The sequence below is a fragment of the Aplosporella prunicola genome (genome assembly GCF_010093885.1).
Source record: "Aplosporella prunicola CBS 121167 unplaced genomic scaffold K452scaffold_2, whole genome shotgun sequence".
NCBI classification, from domain to species: domain Eukaryota; kingdom Fungi; phylum Ascomycota; class Dothideomycetes; order Botryosphaeriales; family Aplosporellaceae; genus Aplosporella; species Aplosporella prunicola.
Window position 1 is genome coordinate 27,463 of NW_022983530.1, and position 23,448 is coordinate 50,910.

The 23,448-nt window shown below is 53.6% G+C and overlaps 8 protein-coding genes across 8 annotated transcripts; 4 read left to right on the top strand and 4 right to left on the bottom strand.

Moving 5' to 3' along the window:
- Nucleotides 1-212: 212 nt before the first annotated feature.
- K452DRAFT_294010 (uncharacterized protein) lies at nt 213-3,547 on the top strand (the record flags this gene model as incomplete). Its single annotated transcript, XM_033541651.1, has 5 exons — nt 213-405; nt 465-622; nt 671-764; nt 811-1,039; nt 1,087-3,547. 5 exons carry the CDS (start codon nt 213-215, stop codon nt 3,545-3,547), a joined length of 3,135 nt encoding a protein of 1,044 aa, XP_033402138.1.
- A 140-nt stretch (nt 3,548-3,687) lies between these two features.
- K452DRAFT_65602 (uncharacterized protein) lies at nt 3,688-4,802 on the bottom strand. Its single transcript, XM_033546992.1, has 2 exons — nt 4,296-4,802; nt 3,688-4,021 (listed from the first exon to the last, which is right to left on the bottom strand). The coding sequence occupies exons 1-2, from the start codon at nt 4,579-4,581 to the stop codon at nt 3,828-3,830; spliced, it is 480 nt and encodes a 159-aa protein (XP_033402139.1). The 5' UTR covers nt 4,582-4,802; the 3' UTR covers nt 3,688-3,827.
- Nucleotides 4,803-5,865: 1,063 nt separating this feature from the next.
- Nucleotides 5,866-7,174, bottom strand: K452DRAFT_282602 (uncharacterized protein). The gene has a single exon (XM_033539612.1). It carries the CDS (start codon nt 6,811-6,813, stop codon nt 6,094-6,096), a length of 720 nt encoding a protein of 239 aa, XP_033402140.1. The 5' UTR covers nt 6,814-7,174; the 3' UTR covers nt 5,866-6,093.
- A 52-nt stretch (nt 7,175-7,226) lies between these two features.
- K452DRAFT_262198 (uncharacterized protein) lies at nt 7,227-9,823 on the bottom strand. The gene is made up of 3 exons (XM_033538602.1): nt 9,099-9,823; nt 8,915-9,051; nt 7,227-8,865 (listed from the first exon to the last, which is right to left on the bottom strand). The coding sequence occupies exons 1-3, from the start codon at nt 9,482-9,484 to the stop codon at nt 7,331-7,333; spliced, it is 2,058 nt and encodes a 685-aa protein (XP_033402141.1). The 5' UTR covers nt 9,485-9,823; the 3' UTR covers nt 7,227-7,330.
- Nucleotides 9,824-11,614: 1,791 nt separating this feature from the next.
- Nucleotides 11,615-14,776, top strand: K452DRAFT_282605 (uncharacterized protein). Its single transcript, XM_033539613.1, has one exon. It carries the CDS (start codon nt 11,909-11,911, stop codon nt 14,510-14,512), a length of 2,604 nt encoding a protein of 867 aa, XP_033402142.1. The 5' UTR covers nt 11,615-11,908; the 3' UTR covers nt 14,513-14,776.
- Nucleotides 14,777-17,908: 3,132 nt separating this feature from the next.
- Nucleotides 17,909-18,493, top strand: K452DRAFT_218771 (uncharacterized protein; the record flags this gene model as incomplete). Its single annotated transcript, XM_033536378.1, has 1 exon — nt 17,909-18,493. The coding sequence occupies one exon, from the start codon at nt 17,909-17,911 to the stop codon at nt 18,491-18,493; it is 585 nt and encodes a 194-aa protein (XP_033402143.1).
- Nucleotides 18,494-18,600: 107 nt separating this feature from the next.
- Nucleotides 18,601-19,807, top strand: K452DRAFT_282607 (uncharacterized protein). Its single transcript, XM_033539614.1, has one exon. It carries the CDS (start codon nt 18,607-18,609, stop codon nt 19,750-19,752), a length of 1,146 nt encoding a protein of 381 aa, XP_033402144.1. The 5' UTR covers nt 18,601-18,606; the 3' UTR covers nt 19,753-19,807.
- A 773-nt stretch (nt 19,808-20,580) lies between these two features.
- Nucleotides 20,581-22,788, bottom strand: K452DRAFT_304413 (uncharacterized protein; the record flags this gene model as incomplete). The annotated part of the gene is made up of 1 exon (XM_033542817.1): nt 20,581-22,788. The coding sequence occupies one exon, from the start codon at nt 22,786-22,788 to the stop codon at nt 20,581-20,583; it is 2,208 nt and encodes a 735-aa protein (XP_033402145.1).
- Between the last annotated feature and the right edge of the window lie 660 nt (nt 22,789-23,448).

A 23,448-nucleotide genomic window follows, 5' to 3' on the forward strand; every position in this document is an offset into this window, starting at 1 on the left:
CGCGCCCGAACTCCTGTCCCACGCACCGCTTCCCGGAGCTGCGACCACCTCCCAGACCTCCGCAGGGTCCATTCGTCAATCTGCTCGACTTCTACTCGCCCTCGCCCTCGCCCCCCTCCGGCCTGCAAACCCTTCGCCACCACTTTCGCGCACGGCGCCCTCTGCCCCTACTGCCGATGCGCCTCGACCAGTCGTAGATCCTCGTCGCAACAATGCCGTTCTTCTCAAAGGTCTTCAAGCCCAAGGATGGCTCCAAGGCCTCCAAGAAGCATGCTCAAAACACAAACGGTGATGCGGTCGCGCCTCCGAAGCCGCGCTGGGAGGAGGCTTGGTCGCGCACAGAGGTTGCGCCCGAGGAGGTCCAGGAACTCATACACATCTGTACTCAAGAACTCAAGTCGAGAGGTACGTCGTCGCTCCACCAGGAACCACCTCCAGTCGGGCCCCGACTAACCCTTCGCCAGCGCTGGATACGCCCTTCCTTTTGTTACCCTTCCGCCCTGGATCAGACTCGGCAACCGCTCGTAGTTTCATAAAGAGTTTCTTCAAGGATAGCTATGAGGGTGGAACGGCATACCGTGGTCAACGCCTCCAGTCCGAGCTGCGCTTGACTGAGCCGATGGTGCGTATCTCCGATCGCAAATTGCCAATTGTGGCCTAACAATCGCAGGTCCTCTGTAGCATCATGAAATGGTGCTGGAGTAGGTTGCCAGGGGGCGTCGTCACTTGGGAGGCGTACGAGCTTTTTAGGGTTGGAGAGCAGGGTAAGAGGTTGATTCTACGCAAAGATGTTCCTCGCTGACAGTCAAGACTCCGGAATGGCCAAGCATGCCTTTGACACCTTTATCCCGCTGAGCGTGGATTCGGAGTCGCGCAAGCAGATCATAACCGATTTCTTCGATCTTCTAGCCGCGATCGCCGCGCGCGGCAAGACAAACGGTCTCGGCGGTCGTAAACTCTCGAGAATGGCCGGTTGGTGGGCTTTTGAGCATACCGACACTGGAAATGGTTTCGATGGAGGATACAAGTCATGGGCGAGGTATGTCTACTGCTGCCCGTATATTGTGACCTAATCTAACTTTCCAGTGCCGCCGATGCAACGAGTCATTTGTTCTTTGCCTACCTTCGCTGTCTCGCTCCCGATAGCAAGGGTATGGTCGGCATTGATACCCTTCCCCGTTCCCTCCAGGCTCTCGTGTCACAGACGGAATATCCCCCCGAACCTCCGTCTTTGATGCAGACGAGAACCACCAAAGTTGTCATGATTGTTAACTCGGTGTCTCCGACGCCATTCGCTCTCTTGCGTCGTGCGAGAAACTTTGAGTATAGGGAAGACGACGAAGCTCTTCAGCGGTTTTCCACATATGAAGACCCTATTCAGGCTCTTACTGACGAGTGTTGTCGAGTTCTCAACGCCATTTCCTCAATTAATCAATCTAGCAACGCCGACGGTACCACGGACCCGTCTTGGTCGCGCTTCGAGGATCTAGGCTTCGGGTTCCTGGATGGACTGGCCTCCGAACCCACCAGCCCCACTAACCTAACGCCTACTCATACCAGAGAAGGATTGAAATCCGCGCCCCGCTCGCGGGCCGACATGGGGCGACCCACCACTCCGTCGTGGGCTGACTTTTTGTCTACCGGCTTTGTGGATGATGGTCGTAGCGCCCCACCTCCCGTGCTTCTTCCGCCGGACAAGATCCTTCCTCCGATTGGTGATCTCACCCGTGTGCATAGCTCGCAGTCGCATTTGCGGAACACCGAAGAAAATGGCCTGGAGCCCGGAGAGCTGGCCAGCATCACTCAATTCGAGCTCGATGAAACCTTCTGGTGGGTTTGGATGACCAGCTTGGCTGGAGAAGAGCCGAATGGACGTAAAGGTGTCTTTGGTCGCTGCGCATTGATTGAGACCAGAATTGCCGGCGGCAAATGGCTCGTCATGGAAGAGCAGGTCAAGGGCGCAGGCCCCGGACCCGAAGAAGGCGCCTACATTGTGGAAAAGAAGAGCAAGTTCAGCTTCACCAAGCGCGGTCGTATGGGTCGTAAGAAGTCTGAAAACAAGAAGCTCCCGGTCCCCGAGCCATACGACAGGACGCAGACAGACACTCCCATGAGCAAGGCCAGCATCGGACCCGACCAGCACGCCAGGATCCACGCGGCCGCAACGCGCCTTGCAAGGGAACAAAAGGACCAAGCAGCTGCCGAAGCGGCTCAACGTCGTGGCAGGACCGAGGACCTATCCACCAAGACTCAAAGCGTCATGACTCTTCAACCAATGGTCATGAACGAAGCCGGTCCCGCCATGAAGTGGGCTAAGCAGTTCGACAAAGAAGTCATTCGTGCGCAGTACTTGGGCGACAACTTTGCCGGCAAGGGCATGTCTAAAGAGAATCTTTCTGTGAGCAGCCCGACGGCTCCATCTGCCAAGTCCAACGGCACCATGTCTACTCACAAACAAGACCTCCCGCCTCTGCCCAAGGACGAGCCGTCGACTCCCAAGCAAGTGCAACGCAAGGCCGTCGGATCACCCGTCACCCCTCAGGTCCCTGTTGAGGAAGCTGCCAAGGTCCCTCTCCCACCTCAAACCGAGGCCGAGAAGCCACATCCAGAAAACGATGTGCATCCTGCTCTCCGGAAGCCTGCCAATGACAGAAAGGTCTCTGGTCCGGTGTCAGAGCGGAGGAAGATGTTCGAGCAGCAGAACGCTCAAAAGTCTCCGCCAAGCCCCGAGGCCAAGAAGGAGCCAAAGAAGCTCAAGAAGCCTGCTGCCAGCCATGGCGGATTCAAGAAGTTTTTTGGCAAGAAGAAGGGTGAATCCTCAAGCCGTTCCGCTACCCCTGAGCCGACCGAACAGCATGCCCAACCTGAACAAGTCTCCCAGCCTGAACAGGCCCACCAGCCTGCACAGGGTGGCCTCACCGTCCCTGAACAGCCCGGCCTCCTTCGTCGCCTTTCCAACCGTAAGAAGCCAGAGGTCACCGCGCTCGCGGTTGAAGCTCCCGCGCCCTCGGAGCGCCAGCCCGTTCCCAGCAGCATCAACACCAACGAGCAGCGGGAGGCTGACGAGCAATTCTCGCGTTTCGATCAAGGCCCGCTCGATGATGTCCCTGCCTTCGTCCCCGAAGACACGGATGACGAGGATGATGATGAATTCGAGGAGGCTCCCCAGGCTCAGGCTCCGGCTCCTCCCCGGAACTTCAACACCCGGGCCGCGGCTGCCCTTCAACCCACCCGCAGCGAGGAAGTTTCCGCCGATGTCTCGCCCGATGACCAGTCTGAGGCGTCGATCGACCTGGCGGCACAACAGTCGCCTACTTCGGATCGCTGGGCTCAGATCCGTCAGAACGCGGCCGCTCGCGCGGCGCGCATGAGCGATGAGCAGCAAATGACCAGGCCTCGTCGCAGCGAGAGCCAGAGCCAGAGGACCGACGACGGCGAGACGAGCGGCGAGGAGACCATCGAGAACCGCGTCGCCCGCATCAAGGCCCGTGTCGCCGAACTCACCGGCAACATGGACTCCTCCGGAAACATTGTCACCAAGCATTAATTTCGAAACTGACCAACCATTGAGAGCTACACTCCTTCATCCGTCCTCTCGTACATTTGCGGCGCATTTCGGACTCTACACCCATTTCCTTGTGTCAGTTGCCCCTGCGAAAGAGTCATAATACTTTTCCTTCATCCGTATCATTCTTCCGAGTTCAGCCGAATGTTGTTCTGCTGCGCGTCTGGAGTCCGACGACGGTTTCCCCCCTTCGAGATACCAAATTGCTTGTCTTGCGTGTCGTTTGTTGTTTTTTCCCACACTCTCCCTCCCCTTTCTTCCCCTATGTCTTTTTCCGGCTTCCTTGATGGTAGAGGCGGCCAGCACGACAGGCAACAGAGTGCACCTGGCGGACATACGTCATTCGTCTTCTCGCAACGTTCGATTCTCTCGTCAGCGTTCCGGCGCAGCACGCGACGCTTGCATCTTTTCTCGGCGGCGATGTGGTGGTGGTGGTGGTGGTGGTGGTGGTGGTGGCTAGGAAGCGCGACGAATTAATTTCTTTTCGATTTCTTTTCCGTCTCTGTTCTTTAAGCTGTTTCGGTTCCGACACGGGGCGCCCCCGAACAGCTGGGCTCACAGTTGCGCTGGACACGTTATACCCTTGTACTCGGTAGATCTTTTTGTTTTTTGATGTTTGTTTTTTGTTTTTTGTTTCTTCTCTCTCTGCGCGTAGGCATGCGAGAGGCGGATGCATGTGCGTGCGTGCATGCGTGCGGGCGAGCGGGCGGGCGACTGCGGAGTAGCGTACCAAATCCATACACACCTAGTTTTTTGAAGAAAAGGGATCTCGAAAAGGGGACTTCAGCCATGTGAAATGCCACGATGCGAAAGTGCTGAACACTAACACACTGGACGGTGAGTTTCGTCAAGCTCGAGGGCCCTGTCGTCAGCTCCGCCCGCAACCGGAGCAAGGGCGGTCGGACAAGGCGGTAGACGGCGGCGTGGGCGGGCGGCGGGCGCATCCCTTTTTTCCCTCCTTGCTTCCATCTTCCCACGAGAGAGCAAGACCTAGCGAGGCGAATGACGAGAGACATGGCGTTTGTGGTGTTTGTTTGCCCGAGCTGACTGGAGGTAGGGTACCTTAGGTAGGTTTAGTGGGTTCGTGATATAAGCACACAGCCACGCCGCCTCCCTTCCCGCAGGATACACAGCCACGGCGACGGCCACGGTTAAAGTACCTAGCTAGCCACTAGCCAGCCAAGCCTCGCGCACTCAATCGCGACGACGGCCGTGGGACGGAGTGGACACCATCATCATCATCACCACTACAATAACACGACAACGACGGCGTGGGAACGAACTTGACGTTTTCTCTGAGCAGGCCAGGCGCAAGGCAGCTGGCTGGATGGATGAGGGATGGAGGATGCATGGATGTGTAATCCACCACTCCACCCACAGCCACCACGCAGCAGAATGACTTACGACCTTACTAAGCGCGTGGGGGCGTTGCGCAGCGTCGGCGTCGCGAGCCTTGGCAATGGCAGGTGCTGCTGAGCTGACAGCGTTGGGAAACGGACGTTGGACGAGTTCACCCGCTCGCTTCCGCCTTCCGCTTTGCGTTCGCAGAAAAGAAAGAATCGAAGGGTGTGGGGGCCGGGGGCCGCCGCCGCTGACCCTGGCGCTGGGGGCCTTGGACATGAAGGCATGGGCTCGCGAGGCGGCACGGCGCGGAGCGGTGCGGGCGGAATACGAGGTAGGTGGGTGGGTGGGTTGGGTTGCACTGGGTCTGGGGCTGCGCAGTGGAAGTGTGCCTGTATGCTTGTGTGCGGATTACAGGCTACGTGCGGATTACAATGCTTGTGAGGAAGGGTTGGGGAGTTGGGGGTGGGAGTGTGTGTGTGATTGCTGTGATTGCTGCAGGGTCGTATAGAGGGAGGGTTTTTTGCTTTTTTCTTTTACCTTTGATTTTTCATTTTTTAAGTTTTCTTTTTCTAATGGTTCATTTCTTTCTTATTGCATGTTGTTTCAACTTCCACGCGCTCACGATAAGAGGGGGCAGGATGGTGTGTGATTCAGGTCATTTTAGCTGGGTGATGGGTTGGTGCAGCTACGCCCGCAGGCAGCTTGCCGTGGCTTGCTGGCTGCTGGCGTAGCTGCAGTAGGTACTATACATTGAAAAAGGTAACTAGGAGGGCTCTGAGGTATCGACAGGAACCCGGCCTTCCCGTAGCGGTCGATGCGCACCGACGGCAGAAGCGAAGCAAAGAAAAAGAAGAGGTATCGAGCGCGAGCGTAAATGTGGGTAGTGGCATTGGGGCGTGCGTGCAAGCGTACATGAGAAATGAAGAAACGGCGAGAAAGGGAGGAGAAAAAAGAGGTGCGCCGCCCGCGGTTCTGCACGAGCAGGGTGAACAAACACGGTCGGGACGGGCAGAGAAGCGAGCAAGAAGCAACAGTAAGGTGACAACAACAGAAAACAACAATGCATTACGCGGCCCCTCCCCTCGCCCCGCACAGCAGCGGATGTGGGCGCTTAAAAAGGTGTATGTACGAACGAAGCATGGTGGTGGTGATGGTGGAGAAAGGAGTTGCCTTCGTTACGCCGCTTACAGCGCAGCAAGGAACCAGCCAACGACACCCAGAACCGAGGTGGAGAGCAGGCCGGCGCTGGAGGAGACGACGCCGGCAGCGCCAGACGAGGCAGCGGCGCTGGCAGAGCTGGAGCTGGAGCTGGAGCTCGACGAGCCGGAAGAGGAGGCCGTGGCGGAGGCCTTGGAGCCCGAGGAGGCGGCGCCAGAGGAGGCAGCGCCCGAGGAAGCGGCGCCGGAGCTCTTGGCCGCGGTGGCCATGGTGCTGGCGGCCGAGGCGGCGGAGCCAACAGCGCCCGTGGCGGTCTTGACGGCGGAGCCGATGGCAGCGGTGGCGGAGCTGACGTCGACGCCAGCAGACTTGGCGGCATCGCCAGCAGCCTTGGTGGCCGAGGCGATGGTGTCGTCGGCGGCCGAGGTGACGGTCTTGGCGGCGTCGCCGGCGGCCTTGGTCGCGGTCTTGACGGCACCACCGGCAGCGGAGGTGGCGTCGCCGACGGCCGAGGAGGCGTCACCAGCCGCGCTCTGGACGACGGGGTCGGCGAGGGCAGCGAAGCCACCGCTGCTGGAGTCGTCAGAGGAAGAGGCGGCCGAGGTGGCGGCAGCGGGCTGACGCGTGGGCGTGTAGTCGGCCTGGCCCTGGGGCATGGTGTCGGCGTCGAAGTCGAGGGGGTTCTGGGCGACGACGGTGGTGGCCGCGACGGCGGAGAGGAGGAGGATGGCGTTGGAGTAGCGCATATTGAATGAGTGTAAGTGCTTTCGGCCGGGAAAGATGGAGATTGGGTTTAAAAGACAGTAGTCCAGCTAGGAGCACGAAAGAATGGCGACTTGACGACGGGGTGGTGATGGAGAGAGAGACAGTCACGACAAGGTGAAGAAGGAAAAGAAAAAAAGAGATATCAGTTCGAGCGAGACGAGGGGGATAAGTACGAGGGTGCGGGGATCGGCGAGCAGGAGATTGTAGGGCTGCGTTTCAGCGCGGTCCAAACGGGGGCCGTCGACGCCGTGATTGGCCGATTACCGTTGGTTTCAGGGCCGCATCGCGGGCCGGACCCTGGCTGGCGGAGATTTGCTCCAACACCTTGACCCTACGCACTATCAGGGGCTGCGGCTGTGTCGGGTCGCGCTTGGCTGTTGACGTAGACATGTTGATGCGGAAAAACTTTGCTATTAAATATCTTGGTATCAAGTTTTGTCTATCCCCGTTGCCCTTCGTGTCCCATGACAGTCATTACTAAAGCACACACACACTGCCTCAGATCTGAAGCTTTTCGTCGCTCCCGCTGCCCGACGCCTCCTCGGTCGGCTGCGGCACGCCTCGTGACTTCTCCAACGTCGAGATCTGCGGCGTTGGCATCGGCGTTGACCGCGCCGTGCGCGTGAAGTAGCTCGAAATCTCCTCCGAGTACTCATCTTCGTCTTGCGCGTACTCGCCCTTGAGCTCTTCCGACATCTTGCGCTGCTGCCACTCCTCCCAGTCACCGCGCATCTCCTCAACCTTGGCCTGGTAGTCGAGATCGGCGTTGTAGCCCTTGTGCACGCCCCGGAAACGCTCCCACCAGGAGAGGTGCTTCCAGTGAAGGGCGATACCGTGGTAGTCGTTCTCGCGGCCAGCGCGGATGTACGTCCACCGGCGTTCTTGCTCTTTGAGATCAAGACCGGTCGTGTCGGGCAGGAACAGAAGAGTCAAGATGGCACCGGCGAGACCGAACCATGGCACGACGTAGAACTTGGTCTGCGTGTCGATGTAGTTGTACAGGACGGCAGCGGTCAAAGCGCCGAGCTTGCCGGCGGCGGCGGAGAAACCGTGAGCGGTGGCGCGAATGGGCGTGGGGAAGACCTCGGCAGCGACAAGGAACGTGACCGAGTTGGGACCAAACTGGTTGAAGAACGAGGAGAGGAAGTACATGGTCTGGAACTGGTGAACGCCCGCTGGAGAGGTGTAGTACTCGTAGTTGAAGGCGGGGATGATGAAGAGGATAAAGTCAAGCATGAAGCCGACAATCATCATCCACTTGCGTCCGTAGAGCTTGTTGTCGATGAAGAACGAGGCCATGTAGTATCCGACGAGACTGACACCGACGTTGATGAGCGAGTAGTCCCAGGTGATCATGACGTCCTTGTTGCCGGGGGTGATGACGCTAATGAATTCGCTCTGGAAGAGCTTGTTGCCGTAGAAGAAGACGTCATTGGCAAACCAAGCACCGGCGGTGGCAATAAGACGAGGGCCAAAGTAGCTGAACGTGAGGCGAAGAGACTGAGTGTCGTAACCGGTAACGTGCTGCTTCTTCTTGGCAACGGCAAGTTGCTTGCTGGCAGACTTCATGCGGAAGGCACGGTAGTAGACGAGCCAGCCCGTGCCGATGGCAGGAATGAAGAAACTGACGCGGTACGTCCATTGGGCAGCCTTCTCCGAGTAGGGAGGTCCGCCGTAGCCGTGGGTGATGCGCAGTAGGACCATGAGGATAACGACGTTGACGAATTGACCCCAACCTTGCATCAAGAAGGCGCTGGTGACCTTGCGACCACGGTGAAGCCTGTCCTCCTTGGTCGACACCTTACCGGCACCAACGGCGTTCTCCATACCGGAAGTGGCAGTCATGGGGTACTCGCCGCCGACGCCGATGCCGTAGAAGAAGAGCGACCACACATAACAGATAATCCAGCCGTTCTGGGTCAATCCCCAGGCGGCGGTGAGCATGAGCAATCCGACAAACATGATAACAGCATCTTGAATGAGACCCCAGCGGCGGCCGAGCCAGTCGCCGACGATACCGACAAGGATCTGGCCTGTTGCGTTGTTAGCCTCATTCTTGGCATGCGTCATAGCGATACTCACCAACGATGATACCACAAATCTCAAGGTAATCAATGGCCTGAAGCCACGTCTTATTGCAGATCGCATACGTTTTCCAGCAAGTTTTGAAGGCGGCCTCGAGGATCGGTCTGACGTTACCAATGGAGAAAAGGACGTATCTAAAAAAGTTAGCGGAGCACGAAAGGAGGGCGGGGTTTTTTCTTACCCCTCCAGCAACAGACCCATGCCCGGGATAATGCAGTTCTTGAAGTAGTAGTAGAACAAGGTGTGCGCTCCTACGATCCAGCCGACCGGAGCGAGGACGCCCGTCCAGCGTGCGCCGCTCTCCTTGAACATGGTCCAAAAATGATTGGTTTCTTCTTTGGCCTCGGCCGAGTCAATGCCACCGACGAATCTTATCCTCTGGCGCAGAGGCATGTCGGCCCAGTAGGTGCCATTTGCGTCGTAGCTGTCGGAAGGGCGGAGGAGGAAATCAAAAACTCCCTTCTCCTTGGGGTCCATTTGGGTAAAGTCGGCGGTGGCCACATGCTCCGAGTTCATGTTAGGGCCATGGGGGGCCGCGAGGCCGTAGTCGCGGATAGAATCAGCCATGATGGCGCGTGTGCCTGCGCACTCGCTGCGAATTCAGATTATTGAGCAGACAGTGGGAAAAAGAGGCGACGTTGAGAAGTCGGTGTAGGAGTGGTAATGGCTAGCGGCGTTGACCGAAAGCGTCGGGCGATTACGCAGGGTATTTAAAGCGCGGAAGAGGTCTGAAGAAGGTAGGCAAAAGTGCGAGGCAAGAAGCAGTTAAAAGAGCACGCGACAGCGCGGCCCAAGCAACGTCAGGCCTGCACGCCAACGCGCCGAGCACGAGGCTCGGTGGCTCGATCCATGCCGAGCCATGTTAGAACGGGGAGAGGTGTCCAAAGGACCGAGGGTGTGTGGAGCAGGATCGCTGGATGTTCCGCTTTGGCAATCGCGCTGGTTTTTTTCGCGAAGCCTCGACCGACCAATCAGCGACGTGCGCCGTCGAACGTGGTCTCGCTTGTCGTTGAGATTCGAGAGCGAGCAGGCCAGGCCCGGAGCCGCCACTGCCCGCAACCCGCACCGCCTGCAGGGTCCTTGCGTTTTTCGTCCTTTTGCCGTCCGCGCGCGCGCCCCATCCTCTACTATCGTCCGCCCCATTCTCTACACTAACAGTAGGTACTACGTGCACTATTGTCGCCCGCACGAACGTCGCCCGTCTGGAACTGCTGCGCTCCAGCCCGTGGCTGCTGCGCTATTGCTGGATCGTGGATGGTCGTTCGCCTCACGTCTCAGCTTGTCGAGCCTGTCCCAACCCCGCCCCAGGATCTTCAAACCCCTGGTATCTGCCGCCGCCGCATGCGGTCTCCCGTATCCACTCGATGCATGTCTCTCTGCATTGGTGCTGAAAATCTTCGGCCTCAGCTTTGCAGTGCCGCAACATCTGTGGCTCCATTCCGGGACCCAACTTCCTTCCGGCAAAACATTCGACTGTCCTGGGTCCAATGCAGTGCAATGCTCGGGCACGGCCGTCCCGCTTGATACAGAGTAGCGGCCGTCAGGTTAAGGGACCGCGGCGGAACATACCCCATATAATAAAACAAGCGCACGGTAACTGGAACGGCTCAGCGGGCGCCCCCCCGGGGCACTTCCGAGCCAGTCTCAGCGACAGATCAGAGCACGTGTGCCCGTCAGTTCCATTTGCGGGGTTGATGCCCTCCGCGCCGCCGCAACACCCTCATTGCGATCTTCAGCTCACGCTGACGAGTCTGGTTTCAAAGCCACACCGTAATGAAGCATATTTCGGCAGCCGTGACGCATCCTTGTGTTCCAAGACCGCCACCACGCGTACAAGCCTGCGACCAAGACGCCGCGCCGGCGCCCAATCGATTGCTTGCATCAAGCCATGCCGTCGGATACGTTGGCGCAACCAAGGCGTTGCCCAGGCGGTAGCCAAGCCGTTGAGCTTGTGTGTTGCGTCGATGTCGTCGGCATGACATCTCAACGGCCACTAGAAGCTATCCTGAAGATTTGAAAGTGAGCAGTCACGTCGGCTGGTTCTGTTCCCGATTGCTTTTTTGCGGCCGGAACAAACGCAGCCTAGCAGTGCTAGTTTGTGGGGCTTGTTGGATCACGCTGATAGCGCCCGGGATATCCAGAATGGCCGGGATATCTAGTGGTACAGGGTTACATTGGAAAAAGTCTTCCATGTTAGTCTCATGATGCCTCCCCACTGCTTATCGGAGCCTCATCGCCTTGGGATAGGGTCGTTTGGTAGAATCAGGAGAGATCAGGCTCCTCTGGCGGTAGGCATCCTTTTGAGGCGGTCTTTAGACGGCAGACTTTTCGTACTAGACGCTACTCCCGTCACCTCTCTTGGTGTTCGAGTCGTTGCGTCATTCAGCTGAGTACCCATTGATCAAGCGTTTCTCTCAGCCTTGGTGATCGAGTTCCACAAGGCCCTGTGGAGTGTTGTCACGTGATGAGATATGGATGAAGAATGAAATGTTTGCAGACGGAATAAGAGGAACGGTATGACTTAAAATAGAACGTGTGACGAGCTAAGAGACGCAATAGAAAAACAATCAAGCGATGCTTGAGCAATCTTGATTGGTCTGACTTACAACATACATTTTTATTACTTATCGCCAATTTGAAGCGATTCCAACGTCAGCTGTGTTCAGTAACAGAGCACACGACCTCTTGCCCGAATTGCCGCGGCAGATGTCATTCGTCCGCCCGGTTTCTGATGGTGAGCAGTCGTGTTTCCTGAAGAGTGGTCATGTAGGAACCATAACCAAGGTCTTTCTAGCTTGTCGTTTCAGCTAGAGGGTGATGATGTTGTTGTAGCACAGGTGACGTCCAAACGCCTCAAAATCGAAAAGCATGATCGCGCGACGCGTCCACGCGCCGAAAGTCCGAGCGTTCCGCGCGCCACCTCCGACCTGCATTCCACACCGACCACTCCCCACTTGCCTCTGGTGATGTATTAGCCAGTGAGAGCAGAGCATGTTCAGAAACCCACGCGAAAACATCCACAAGCCTCCGTCGCAACGACTTGCTCCATCTGTCGGCCGTCCTCCTTCGCCACCAGCCGCCAGCCCACGAACTGCTCAAGCGCAACCCCCGCTTCCTGCGCCCAAGCCAATGGCTACGAAGACAATGACTCCAAGACCGTGGCGATCGTCTCAGAAACCGAAACAGACGAAGCTCGACTTCAGCAAGAGCAGCAAGGGCGGCATACCGAGATCAAAAGTCAAGCCGAATGCGAGCATACTCAGCTTCTTCAAGAAAACGGACGGGCCGGTCGTCGATGATCCGGGACTCTTTTTGGAGGATAGAGGCAAGGCACGGGCTGCAGCGAGCATCACGATTGACGATGATGAAGAGGAGCCGGCAGGCTGGGAAGATAAGCAGGGTTCCGAGGATGGTATAGCGGACGATCGCTTCAATGAGAGCAGTGGTAGCAACAAGAGGAGGAAGATCAGCGATGCATCTGAGGACAGCCCCAAGGAACCGGAGAAGGCGTGCTCCCCTCCGCCGCCAGAAGTTACCCAGCCTATGGAAGAAAAGAAATCAGTTAAGCGTCCTTCTGGCCCTTTTTTCGAGGATTCGGACAGCGAGGATGAGACGCCGCCACTACATAAATCGTCACCCAAGAGCCAGTCGCAAACAAATGCCGAGCCACCGCTCAAGAACGAAGCAAATTCAGCAGAAGAGGTCGGTGAAGACTCCAACCACTTAGAAACAAAGGATCCTCCGCCACTAAAACATGAACCCACCAGCTTTGCCGATGATGGCTTTGCTGATTTTGAAGGAATCGAAGACTTTGACGAGTTTGACGAGGGAGAAGAGCTAGATGCGAGGGTGTGGGCACAAGAACAGAAGAGACTTGAGATGGCAGAGTTTGATTTGGAGGATATTGACGCAGATGATGTGAAGGCCGAACCGGGCGCGAGTAGCACAACGATGGTCACTGACGCACCGATCTGTCCGATTTGCAACGCGAACCTCGACGGGATATCAGAAAAGGATGCATCGGTTCATGTCAACAATTGTTTGGACGGAAACCCTACGCCTTTACCCACGAACAATGCTGCAGAAGCTACGACAGCATCAAGTCCCCATCGTTTCCAACGACCACCAAAACCGGCACAGAAGAATCCGTTCACTGTGGGAGAGAGCTCTACCGGTTCGGCGTTTACCAAGTTGATGTCAGGTCATGCCGAAGACGCTGCTTGGGCCAATGCGGCAGCGGCAGAACACGCCGCCCGCGGGAAGCCATCATACCAGCGGACCTGCCCGTTCTACAAGATCCTACCCGGTTTCTTCATCTGCGTCGATGCGTTTCGGTATGGAGCTGTCAAAGGCTGCAACGCCTACTTCCTGAGTCACTTCCACAGCGATCATTACGTCGGCCTTACCGCGTCATGGAAACATGGTCCCATCTACTGCAGCAAAGTCACGGCAAATCTCGTCCTCCAGCAGCTCCGCGTGGATCCAAAGTGGGTGGTCGCCCTCGACTGGGAGCAGGAGACGGAAGTGCCAGGTACGGGTGGAGCCAATGTGACGATGATTCCGGCAAACCACTGCCCTGGCAGTTCGCTCTTCCTTTTCGAAAAGGCGATTGGAAGTGGCAAGAACCCGAAGACGCAGCGAATACTGCACTGTGGAGATTTCAGAGCATGCAGAGCCCACATCGAGCACCCGCTGCTCCGGCCGGATGTCATGGACGCGGTATCGGGGAAAACGCGACAGCAAAAGATTGACGTTTGCTATCTCGATACGACGTACTTGGACCCAAAGTATGCGTTCCCCAGCCAAGAAGATGTCATCAAAGCATGTGCAGACATGTGCGTCAGCCTCAACAAGGAACGCATCGACGAAACGGACAGCTGGGAGCAGATGAAGCGCGAACGGGCAGGCAAAGGCATGGTCAACTTTGTGCATAAGGATTCGGAGCCATCGACGACAGACACCGAGACAGCTCGCGGCAAACTCCTCGTGGTGGTCGGCACGTACAGCATTGGCAAAGAGCGCATCTGCCTAGGCATCGCCCGCGCGCTCAACAGTAAGATCTACGCCCCACCAGCCAAGCAGCGAATCTGCGCAATGCTCGAAGACCCCGAGCTCTCGGAACTATTGACTACCGACCCCCGCGCCGCACAAGTGCACATGACGCCGCTGTTCGAGATCCGCGGCGACACACTCGCCGACTACCTGACGTCGCAAGGCGGGGCGTTTGCGCGCGCGGTTGGCTTCCGGCCCTCAGGGTGGTCGTACCGCGGGCCGGCGGGGCGGCAGACAGACAGCCCGCAGGTGTCGGCGGTGCTGCGGGCGCCGGCGTGGCGCTCGCGCTTCGCGATGAAGGACCTGGTGCCGCAGCGGGGGAGCACGCGCCAGGCGTCCTACTTCGCGGTGCCGTATTCGGAGCATAGCAGCTTTGCGGAGCTGACGAGGTTTTGTTGCGGGTTGCGGATCGAGCGCGTGGTTCCGACTGTGAATGTGGGCAGTGCGAAGAGTAGGGAGAAGATGAAGACGTGGTGTGATAGGTGGGCGGCGGAGAGGCGTAAGAATGGTGTGTTTAGACTGGAGGAGGGGGAGAAGTGGTAGGCTGTTTGGTTTAAATGGCACTGGCTTTGGGGTGGGTTTGGGGTTATGCTCGAGGTACATTTTTGCATGGGGGTGAGCCGCCGTCGGAAAGCTTGCTGATCGATGCATCAGTTGAAAGTGTAGTCTTCTTGCTCTCTTCGATACCTATGCATACGAATTTGCATATTGGAAAGTCTACTTGCTCCGGCTTTTTTCTGTTTTTCTTTTCTCTCATCTACCCCCTGTTTCGTTCGCAGCGTGCTTACGCGCAGGGTTGAGCACGGCGTGACTGGAACTTCATGCAAGGCTGAGGCACACTCTGTTCCCTATACCGCAGCCATGTCAGCCGAACAAAATTCCGGTTTGGACCAATCAGTTTTCCGACCTGTACGTCACTTCTGTCTGATGTCGCGTAAGTCACCAATCAACAAACTCTCCTACATGGTTTCATGCCCCTGAAGGTGTTGTAAATCTTCAACCTTGCCCCAATGTCGGCTACAAAAACCCATAAAGCCAGGCGCGCGTTGCTTTACTATGCTGTTTTTCTTCCCCCAAACTTGCCAACATGGAGCAACAGTGGGAATCACTGAAAGAAGAGATCATTCGGCTCTATTTGGGAGAGGACCTTCCACTCCAACAAGTCATCGGCACCCTGAAGCAGCAACATTCTTTCACGCCTAGGTAAGCACCGGCAAACTGTACTATCTGCAATGTCCTGCTAACCAAGGCGTAGTCCTCAACAGCTTTCATCTCGGCTCAAGAAATGGAAAGTCCGCAAAAACTTGAAGCGCGACGAGTGGTTGACAATCGAACGCCGCATTTCGAAACGTAAGCGTGAAGAAGACAAGGAAAGCGAAGTGAGAATAAGCGGGATGCTGGTCCAGCCAGACAAGATCAAGAAAGAGACTGGAAGATACTTTGAAACTGCATTTGAAAGTGCTAAAAGAGGTATACCTACCCACAACTTATATTACTAATTGGGATTGACGGAATACTTTAGCACGGCTTGCACTGCGAACTCCGACACCTGAGGGATGTCAAATTATAACCCCGCCACACCTATCAGTATTGTCCCCCAAGACTACCGGAACAATCGTCATCCATAATCTTCCGTGGCTTGGATTTCAACGTGCAGTGGTAGAACACAGTCAGTATAGCTTACTGATTATATTTTATTTTTTTGCTGATGACACTGCAGTTGACATATTTAAAAGGCTGCTGGTCCCCTTTACTGCGACATCTTTGGGACCAAATGACAGACGTTCGTTGTTTGAAGCGGACTCAACTTCGGTATATGAGACACAACTCAAGGCCCTCGTGCCATTTGGAACCCAAGAGTCAGCTCTTGCAATAAGGCTCATGGATGTGCCATCAAATGTCCTCCAACGTCTTTTTTCCCTTGTGTTCTGCGCATCTAATCGCATCAACGAAAACCCGAAATTCGGAGAAGTTCTTATGGAGGCGATGACATCAATGGCCAAGAATCCAATGCTTTCAATAAAGCTCCAAAGGCTACTTTGTAGCGACAACGCAAATGTTCAATCTATTGTTCGAGAGACCTTTCGAGCTGCGCTGTCAGAAGGCAACACTGAACTTGTCAAGTTCATGATTGAAGTTCTAGCCATCGATCCAAACGACAGACTCCTAGAAGACACTTACCCTTTGGAAATTGCTGCCAGGCATAGAGACTTTCGCATGCTCAGGATCCTCTTGGAACTCGGGGCATACTGGACCAGATCCTCCCTCAAATCAATAATAGAAACAGATACTGCTTTTATCGACGACTTGCAGGCGTTACTGGACAGAAGTCACAATGTCTTCTCTTTCATTGGAGCTTTGTGCTATTCTAGTAACCCTACTTTTAAAGAGTTCGGTAAACTAAAGCTGAGGGAGAGACAACGCTTCGTTTCAAGCGAATCGGCCTATTTCCATGATGCGTTGTGGGCCGCTATAAATTGCGAAGACATCAATATAATTCGCGGAATGCTCGCAAAAGTCAATTGGTCAAGGATTGTCGATACCGACGATGCAAATTTACCAGACGAATCCTATGAGCCAATCAGCCTCCTTGCCTCCGTTGGAATACCTGCTCTTCGATATGTTGTTCGAAATAGCAATGTCTCAATCCTAAGGGCTATTCTGGACTCTTTTCAATCTACCGACGTGATTTCTTTCGATAAAAATGGATACGGTTTAGTCTATCTTGCTGTCCAGTCCAAATGTTTTGAAAAAGTAAAGCTTCTTCTCGAAAGGAGAGCCAGTCCAAACATCGCTGGTCCGTACGGAAATTCACCCCTGAGTCTTGCTATAAAATACCATGAGGATGATATCGGAAAATGGCTATTGGACTGGGGCGCGTGTACCGAAAGACTAAGCGTTCCTGACGAAACGGCACTCTCTCCTTTGCAAGTCGCAGCATATTATGGAAACTACAATATGGCTTCGTTGCTTCTTGAGAGAGGTGTAGACATCAATGCATATGTCGAACCTGACAGCTCATCCAATGAGAACATGATCTCGCCGCAACCAACGAAGAATGCACTGCAGTTAGCAGTATCAGGGGTACACGACAAGAATCGACTCAACATGGTCAAATTTCTCGTACAAAATGGTGCCGACACCGACTTTGACCGGGACGGATCACTCTCTCAAGCCATGAGAACGGCCAATGATTATGCTATCTTCCAATACTTCCTGTCTCTCAATTCATCTATCGCGGTTAAAATTGCCTTTCACGTCGCCGCAGAGCGAGGAGACATACATTTACTTCGCGACATTATAGGAAAAGGAGCAGACCTGCATGCTTTGGACTATGATGGTCACACGCCTGTCTTCTGTGCCGTTCACTCACCTTTTCTGGTAAACGATATTGACCTTAGGCTGATGACCGTGTCTTTTCTGATTGAAGAGGGCGGGCTTTCGAGTTACTCACCGGAAGAACCATTCTGGGTTCCAGAAAATATCGCATCAGAAGATCAGTACCTCACTGATCTTCTCCTCAAAAACGGCGCCTACGTCGATATACTGAAACGCTTGGAAGACCATATATGGACTAAAAACCGCCATGGAATCGATCAGGTTCTTCAGGGCGCATTACTGATGCATGCGCTTCCTGCTTACAAACGCAATCCATGTCTCGGACACAAATCGCTTCTGATTGCAATGGTCAACAAAGACCATGATACGGCTATGCGTCTCGTTGAGATAGGTCTTCCAGTTTCATCTCCATGCGCGTTTAAAATCGTATTGCAAGCTTGTTCAAACGGCGACAAAGAGATTCTAAAGGTGCTTCTCGCAAAGGGTGCACCCGTGGACATTGACCTTAACTACGAGGCCAAATGCTGGAATATTTCCCTTGCCAGATTGACAAACGGATTCACTCCATTGCAAATTGCGGTCCAAGCTGGAGACATGGAGATGGTTCAACTGATTTTGCGAGAAAACCCATCAATCCTCGGCATTAGGGCGTCATTTGACGAAGAGGAAACTACTAGCAAAGCTGAGCCAATACTGTGTTACGCAGTTGAGGGCGGGCTGGAAATGGTTAGACATTTCCTTGAAGCTGGAGTGGATGTCAATGAGTTCGTAGACAACGTAGGTGGCCGCACCGCTTTACAACGGGCTTCAGAGATTGGGAAACTGGATATTGTTGAGCTATTACTCAAAGAAGGTGCCGACATCAACGCTGCACCAGCCGGATTTGGGGGAGTAACAGCACTCCAAGCTGCAGCAATCGAGTCAAATTTGAATGTTGCGCGCCGACTTCTAGAAGAGGGAGCTGATGTAAATGTTCAAGGTACGATGTTCGGATTGACAGTTTTGGAGGAAGCTGCAAGACAGGGAAGGATCGATATGGTTCAGCTGCTTCTGGACAATGGAGCTGACATCACAAGTGGTGATTTTGGGGACGTTCAGTATGAGAATGCTGTCAATATTGCAAGAGAGGAGGGTCACATTCCTGTTGTATGGATGTTGGAAAAGCATCGGAAGAGCTTGGGATGACATGTCTTTCGTTTTAAGGAGTAATGAGTCATCAGCGGCGCTACTCAAAGGTACAAATACCCAGAATCCTCTTACCGACCACAACTTCATCATCAGACTTTAATCTCCTCAAAATGGACCACCTCATACAAGCATTTAGCCGCGTGGTCCGTAACCTTGACAACTTCGATTCTCTCAGCCAAATCATCTCCGATCTAGAAAATTCGCCAACCATTGCCGTATCGCTCAGCACCAAAGACCGCTATCGAATTCTTGATTTCCCTGACCCCGATGACAAAGCCAAGGCTATCGTGTCGTCGTCCTGTCTTAGCAGATCGGCATTGTTTCGTCGAGCAGCGAAAACGCCAGTCGAATTGACAGACTCGGAACTAGAACTGCTCAGAACCCGCTATTGGCTCGACATCACACCCGACGGGTTTGCCGCTGCGCGAGCTCACGAAGCGCTTTCAGCTGTTTCCATGGATCATTGGACCGAGACGACGGAGCGGTTGAAAAGAGTGAGACAGCCGTTGTACGAAGAAAATGAAGAGGCGGCAATCGAGAATGCATGTGCGGAATTTTGGAGACGTGCCAATGAAAGATGGCAGATGCGTCAGCAGCAAGAAGCTGAGACTGCACTTGCTAGGCCTAATGCCAAGGAGTGGGTCAAGAGATTATGGGAGGAGGAAAAAGGAAAGGCGTGGGGGTTCGCCATCTTCATCGATCCTGAGATTGATGAGCGGAGAAGGGAAGACTGCATGTGCAGGGTTGGTGCGGCGTTGCTTTTCGCAACCGGAGCGGTCGGCATGGGAGAGACTATTGAAGCGTGGCGGCAGTTGCATTCAGCGGAGTGGCCGGGTAACGTTGGGAATGAGGTCAAGTTTGGCAGTCTGAGAAAAAAGTTCCGTGAGATCAGGGATGGCTTGCCTGAGGGAATACTCAAGAATGTGGTCTTGGTCGTGGATTATGAGGTCACTGAAGTGGTTCTGGAGACGAGTCGAGGAAACGTGGATGATATGTGGGTTTGGGCAGTGGATCCGGACTACACGGAAACAGAAGGCAAAGGTGACGGCTACGAGGGGTTCTTGCGAGTGCGGTGGCAGCAACTCGTCAATAATTTCTTTGAGGCAAGGAGGTTTCATGAAGATGAGTTTCCGATGGAGAAGCTGTGGGAAAAAGCACAGAATAGTAGGAATCAGGCATTTGTGTCAGTCAAGGATGAGGAAATAGGGCTTTGGATAATGAGCAGGAGCGCTGGAAGTGCGTTGAGGACTTCGTAGTAGTTCAAGACCTCTATCTTGAAGTATGCAAATTACCAATGAAAGCGGCCTAATAACAACGATACCGAAACTCACTATTATACTCCAGCACTAATTCACTCCCAAAGCAACACACATAGTCAGTTCAAAGCTCACTGCACTTGTCCAGTACCGGATTTAGCTAACACAAAACAGTCAAGCGATATTATCATCTTAATAGCCAAATCCTAGCTACACTCCCTCTTCTCCATTGTCTATTTATTATAGTCGTAAGAGATTCCAGAATCTATTGAGCCGGAAGTGAATTTCAAGCTCTTGAGGTGGTTCTAAGCTCAGTGTTGAACTAGATTGAGACGGCACCGCTAGTAACACTGTTTTCGGTGGAAGCTCAGATGTAGTTTACAAGGATTTTAGGACCTTTGGTATTGATATGTTCGAGTATGAAGATAGCAAGCCTTATATTAGAGCAGTCGTTTTTTATGACAGGGTTTCAATTGTGTATGAAGTCTTATGTTAAGAAATGCCTAAGTGTTCTAACAGATTAGGAATTAAATTAGTAATTAAAGGAGTAGAGTATAGTATATCTAGAGTATCCGGCGGTAGTTAAGTATAATTCTTATTACCTTCGTTTTATTAATAATATCTTTAGTTTACTTATCTTATAAGTTGTAGCGTACCTAGTAGCTAATATGCCTCTTACGCGCCAGTTCGTAAGAGAAATACTATACCCTAGTTACGTGAAAATTATTTCTACCATTTAAACATAACAGATGTATCTCTGAATAGAAATAGAATATATATATATATATATATAGAGAGAGAGAGAGAGAGAAAGAGAAGAATCCCCAGCTAAGCAATAATAATCGTTTTTCGAAGGTCATACCAAGTCCGAATATCCAAAACCTGTGCGAGACTATCCGGCGCTACGACCATGGCATTTCTCCCTTCTCCTCGCCGTTCCAGGTTGGCGATGTTGCGATATCTCAGCCCATTGCCGTAGAAAGCTACCGCTGCGTACCTCATTGTCGCACTTCCATAACTCTGTACGAGGATGACTTCCCACATCGACCGAGGCAAAAGCCCTTTCCGGAAATCCGAGTCGAGGACCTCGATACCTCGTAAAGGCTGTGGACGTGGCTGCCGCTGGAGAGCACTTCTATCAACTGCGGAAAGGCGGCTCGACCTTAGCTTCAAGCTCGACGCGTGGCGCCAGATAAGTGTCGCATCAGCCAAGTCGGGTGCAATTGTGCCAATCAAAACACCCGCGCATCGCGCTGCCAGAGCGACCCGGTTGAACAATCCCGTCTTGTCGGCTGAAAGCACTGGGTGTATAGTCCAATCGGTAGGAAAATTTCCGATGACAAGTTCTTTAGTTTGGTACTCGTTGATGGGCGAATATTCGAGGACACTGGCTGTGGTCACTGCAAAGAGCTCGGCGCTTTGGTCTGCCATTAGGTTTATAATAGGCAGTGAAGCAACAGCAATCTTTGAGATCTCCTCTGGCGACTCATATACGTTGAGTAAGGATCGCGAGACGACAGATATCGGCCCCATGATTGCTACCAATGGATCGTCCGGCATAGAAGGAGTGGTAGGAGTTTGGGCTGCGAACATTACCGCCAACAAGTAAAGCAAAGATGGTCGAGATATGAAAGCAGCCATATTTCCCCTCATGTCTCTATACCACCGGGCAATGTTATGACAATTTCGGAGCATGGTGCAGTCTTGGAGACCCCACAGTGCTCGAAGATAGGTTTTCTCCTGGACCAAGGACATATCGACTACAAGGCTAACGAGTTGGTAGTAGTAGCCGAACACAATTGACTGGTAATAACAAAGTGCAGCAAGCTGCTCCTCGCTTGGGCTTTTGTACTGCTCCAGTGTGGGCTTAGTCTCAGTTGCTTTCCGGAGCCAACTCGCAACTTCCGGCCTTAAAGTCATTACCAAACTCTCAAGCGCATCTAAAGCGGCCGCAGAGTCTACCGGGAACACGGCCTCAGCCAGAAACATCGTAGCGCTTTCATATCGATGAGTGCACTCATCAAAGCTCTGGATGTGATATGAGACCTCGGCCGGGTCGAAAGGATTGACAGTAAGGCGAACTTTCCGAGCAGCCTCGGCTCCTTTGTCCCAGTATTTGGTCATAACATTGCGGACCGTACGTGATACAGGCAGTGCCTCAATCATCTGCTTAGGCTCACCGACCGGAAAGCAGTTTTGTTGGGCAGCAACGATGTGCACATCATTTGTGATAGGAGCTGAGAACTCGTATAGCTCCAGGATATCCCCTTTGGCATACCGGACTGTCGGTTGTTCCGCCATAGATAAGTTTTCTCCGACGCATAGGTGAATGCCGGCGGCACGAATCCCATGTGCAACTGAGTATATGGTGGCCGAGATCGCGTTGAAGTTATGGTTTTCCCCCCCAAGCAGCCATAGGAGAAACTGTATCAGCTCCCGCTTTTCCGCTCTGTTGAGTTGTGGAACGGCTTGTTCTCCTAGAAGATCAAGCCTTGCTTCTGCTACCACTCGGTGGATAGTAGGGAGCAACTGGTGAGCATTGCCAACGGATCTCCATGAGGCTATGTTGTTGTGAAGCTGGAGATCCAAAGAACTGCGAAGCTGGTCGTCTTGCTCTTCTCCACGCAGAGCTTTGAAAATTGTATCCTTGAGAACATCATCAACCTCATTTGGAGGGAGACAAAGATCAATCGCTGTGACGATGGATGCCATCAACCATGTAAAGCGTTCCAGGTGAGCGTCGGAGTTCTTGGAGTCTGCGTTTGACCCGTCTTTTACTTCGCCCTTGTAAATAAAACGGAGTTGTCCTCCCCACAACGATTCCATTCTGGCCAGATCCACAAGCCCGCGCCTTGTGAGAATGTCATCGAAAGACTCTCTAATCGACTCGACTAGTTCGGCATCGTTGTCGGCAGCTCGCAGCCAGTTTCCGACCGTACGACCATGCTTTATGAGCAGCGCAACATCGCTCAGCCCTACTCCGAGGGATATCAGGCTTCCGGCTTTGGAGCCCAAGGTTACAGCTAGTGAAGTCATGGCTTTTGGTGATACTTTGAGATCTCTGTTCGCGGTGAATGTTAGATCTGGGAGTGAGTGAGGCTCCGGGCGGAGCGGCTTAGTATAAATAGGCCTCGCAGCGGCAGCCTAATGATTTTAAACAAGGCTGAATTGTTAAATGTATCACATGCTTCGCTGTTGGGTTACACGGCAGCTATCGGTGTTGATGGCGGCTTACTGGATAAGGCTGTAGGACTAAGTATTGAATATAGACAACGTGGCTGATAAAGATAAGCAAAGCTAAATAAAAGTTTATCCTTTAAAGAAGTCTAGTTCTAACTTAGCTAAGCTAAGTATGGTTAAAAAATTTGTATAATAGTACATAGCTTTGAATTCTGGCTTGCCAGGAGGTATATTGGGCTAAGCCAAAATCTGACATGTGATATAACCTTGGGCTTGCTGAAGAAAGCCACAATATAAAAAGAAATATGCGGAAACAAGAAAGCGGGTCGGCGGGTTTGATACGCAAACTTGATTAACTTATAAGATACCGGCGACATACACAGAGCACACAATGCACCTGCAGACCAACGAAAGGAAAACAAAATACAACGAAAGTCCACCCCACAACCCACCTACAACTTCCTCGCCACAAACCTCAACCTGACATAGCCAATCCACCACGCCCCATCATCCCCC

Coding starts and splice junctions, on each gene's coding strand:
- K452DRAFT_282602 (XM_033539612.1), bottom strand. CDS start 6,813: ATGCGCTACTCCAACGCCATCCTCCTCCTCTCCGCCGTCGCGGCCACC.
- K452DRAFT_65602 (XM_033546992.1), bottom strand. CDS start 4,581: ATGTCTCTCGTCATTCGCCTCGCTAGGTCTTGCTCTCTCGTGGGAAGA. Junction 4,022..4,295: donor ACTAGGTGTGTATGGATTTG/GTACGCTACTCC, acceptor CGCGCTTCCTAG/CCACCACCACCACCACCACC.
- K452DRAFT_282605 (XM_033539613.1), top strand. CDS start 11,909: ATGTTCAGAAACCCACGCGAAAACATCCACAAGCCTCCGTCGCAACGA.
- K452DRAFT_262198 (XM_033538602.1), bottom strand. CDS start 9,484: ATGGCTGATTCTATCCGCGACTACGGCCTCGCGGCCCCCCATGGCCCT. Junction 9,052..9,098: donor ATGGGTCTGTTGCTGGAGGG/GTAAGAAAAAAC, acceptor TAACTTTTTTAG/ATACGTCCTTTTCTCCATTG. Junction 8,866..8,914: donor GATTTGTGGTATCATCGTTG/GTGAGTATCGCT, acceptor ACAACGCAACAG/GCCAGATCCTTGTCGGTATC.
- K452DRAFT_282607 (XM_033539614.1), top strand. CDS start 18,607: ATGGACCACCTCATACAAGCATTTAGCCGCGTGGTCCGTAACCTTGAC.